We start from the raw sequence: 2,959 nt of genomic DNA on the forward strand, positions 1-2,959 counted from the left end.
GAACAGACAGTAGGTTCTGACACCAGGAGACAGAACAGACAGTAGGTTCTGACACCATGAGACAGAACAGACAGTAGGTTCTGACACCAGGAGACAGAACAGACAGTAGGTTCTGACACCAGGAGACAGAACAGACAGTAGGTTCTGACACCCGGAGACAGAACAGACAGTAGGTTCTGACACCAGGAGACAGAACAGACAGTAGGTTCTGACACCAGGAGACAGAACAGACAGTAGGTTCTGACACCAGGAGACAGAACAGACAGTAGGTTCTGACACCAGGAGACAGAACAGACAGTAGGTTCTGACACCAGGAGACAGAACAGACAGTAGGTTCTGACACCAGGAGACGGAACAGACAGTAGGTTCTGACACCAGGAGACAGAACAGACAGTAGGTTCTGACACCAGGAGACAGAACAGACAGTAGGTTCTGACACCAGGAGACGGAACAGACAGTAGGTTCTGACACCAGGAGACAGAACAGACAGTAGGTTCTGACACCAGGAGACAGAACAGACAGTAGGTTCTGACACCAGGAGACAGAACAGACAGTAGGTTCTGACACCAGGAGACAGAACAGACAGTAGGTTCTGACACCAGGAGACAGAACAGACAGTAGGTTCTGACACCAGGAGACAGAACAGACAGTAGGTTCTGACACCAGGAGACGGAACAACATCATCCTACCTGTGTCCCAGCTCTGTGAAACGGAGATGAGGCGGCTGGTCTCCCATCAAACTCAGGAGACTCCCCAGGAGAGGCAGGGAGGGGAGGCAGGGTAATGGGGGGTAACTAGGGGGGTGAGAGTCTCCCCCTCCCAACCTCATCACCCCTTTGAGCAGGAGACCGGCCGTAGCTCCAGCTAGGACCCACAGCAACAGAGTGGCAGGACAGACTGACAGAACAGACGCCACTAGTCCTCCGAACGCCATCATGTCGCCACAGATCGATGGAGCTGGAGGTTCCAAATGTCCTTCTGTCCCTTCGTAGTTTGATCTTTGTTCCTGTGGAAATATGAATGTGAGAGAGCAGCAAACCCGAAGAAACTGACTAATTGACTGTTCTGGTACACCTGACTAGCTATCTGAATCCTGGACCTAGAAGGGATTCTCTCTCTCTCTCTCTCTCTCTCTCTCTCTCAGTGTCCTTGCATCCCTCCGCCCCCTCCATCCTCTTAGCCAGGGGGACGTCACTGAGCCTTGAGGGGTTACGGGTCAGGGATGTGGTTTGTTTTTTTATTTAACTAGGCACGCTGCACCACCCTCGTCTGGTTGTGTTTATCTCCCACAATCCCCTTGACTTTCCCCCGTGTAGATATGGCAGTTTATCAAAATTGGGTTTGTTTTGGAATCCTTTGTGGGTCTGTGTAATCTGAGGGAAATATGTGTCTCTAATATGGTCATACATTGGACAGGAGGTTAGGAAGTGCAGCTCAGTTTCCACCTCATTTTGTGGGCATTGAGCACATAGCCTGTCTTCTCTTGAGAGCCATGCCATGTTTGTTGTGGAAGGTTTGGGAATCTCTTCCTTTTAGGTGGTTGTAGAATTTAACGTCTCTTTTCTGGATTTTGATAATTAGTGGGTATCGGCCTAATTCTGCTCTGCCTGCATTATTTTGTGTTCTACGTTGTACACGGTGGATATTTTTGCAGAATTCTGCGTGCAGAGTCTCAATTTGGTGTTTGTCCCATTTTGTGAATTTTTGGTTGGTGAGCGGACCCCAGACCTCACAACCATAAAGGGCAATGGGCTCTATGACTGATTCAAGTATTTTTAGCCAAATCCTAATTGGTATGTTGAATTTGATGTTCCTTCTTGCCTCGTCTCTCAGATCGGTCACAGGAAGTTACCTGTGGCGCTGATTTTCCCACGGTTGCTGTTGACGCATGTCCCATGGTAGTTGTTGGGGTCAAATTTGTCTCTACTTTTGTGGACTGGGGGAATCTGTCCTCGGTTCCAAATATTGGGGAAGATGCCAGAGCTGAGTATGATGTTATAGAGTTTTAGTATAGCCATTTGTAATTTGGGTTGGAGGGTTTGAATTTTGTCCTGTAGTTCATCTCTCTCTCTCTCTCTCTCTCTCTCTCTCTCTCTCTCTCTCTCTCTCTCTCTCTCTCTCTCTCTCTCTCTCTCTCTCTCTCTCTCTCTCTCTCTCTCTCTCTCTCTCTCTCTCTCTCTCTCTCTCTCTCTCTCTCTCTCTCTCTCTCTCTCTCTCTCTCTCTCTCTCTCTCTCTCTCTCTCTCTCTCTCTCTCTCTCTCTCTCTCTCTCTCTCTCTCTCTCTCTCTCTCTCTCTCTCTCTCTCTTCTCTCTCTCTCTCTCTCTCTCTCTCTCTCTCTCTGTGTCTCTCTCTCTCTCTCTCTCTCTCTCTCTCTCTCTCTCTCTCTCTCTCTCTCTCTCTCTCTCTCTCTCTCTCTCTCTCTCTCTCTCTCTCTCTCTCTCTCTCTCAGTGTCTCTCTCTCTCTCTCTCTCTCTCTCTCTCTCTCTCTCTCTCTCTCTCTCTCTCTCTGTATACTCTCAGCCTTGTGTATCCCTAACCCTGTCAGTCAAGGTTGCCCAGCTGAGCAAAGCAAACCTAGTCAAGGTTGCCCAGCTGAGCAAAGCAAACCTAGTTAGCCTCTCCCTGTCTCCTTGGAACCACAGCAACAGGGGAGGAAAGACAACAACCATAACAGATGGTGAGAGGGAAGCACTGCCCTAGGGGAAGAGGAGAGGAGAGGAGAGGAGAGGAGAGGAGAGGAGATACAGAGTGTGTCTCCCTTGGGGGAGAGAGAGGAGAGAAGAGGAGAGAGAGTGTGTGTCTCCCTTGGGGGAGAGAAGAGGAGAGAGAGAGTGTGTGTCTCCCTAGGGGGAGAGAAGAGGAGAGAATAGGTGAGGAGAGGAGAAGAGAGGTGAGGAGAGGAGAGGAGAGGAGATGAGAGGTGAGGAGAGAGAGAGGAGAGGAGAGGTGAGGAGAAGA

General features: G+C 49.7%; 1 protein-coding gene across 1 annotated transcript in view; it reads right to left on the bottom strand.

Annotated features, from left to right (window-relative positions):
- LOC135515542 (steroid 17-alpha-hydroxylase/17,20 lyase) overlaps nucleotides 1-1,061 on the bottom strand; it is a 52,814-nt gene extending 51,753 nt beyond the window's left edge. The window contains exon 1 of the mRNA XM_064939158.1: nucleotides 690-1,061. Within this exon, the coding sequence (XP_064795230.1) occupies nucleotides 690-937 (248 nt within the window). The 5' untranslated portion in view covers nucleotides 938-1,061. The remainder of the gene's footprint in view (nucleotides 1-689) is intronic.
- Between the last annotated feature and the right edge of the window lie 1,898 nt (nucleotides 1,062-2,959).

Source organism: Oncorhynchus masou, chromosome 27 (assembly GCF_036934945.1).
Source record: "Oncorhynchus masou masou isolate Uvic2021 chromosome 27, UVic_Omas_1.1, whole genome shotgun sequence".
Taxonomy (NCBI): Eukaryota; Metazoa; Chordata; class Actinopteri; order Salmoniformes; family Salmonidae; genus Oncorhynchus; species Oncorhynchus masou.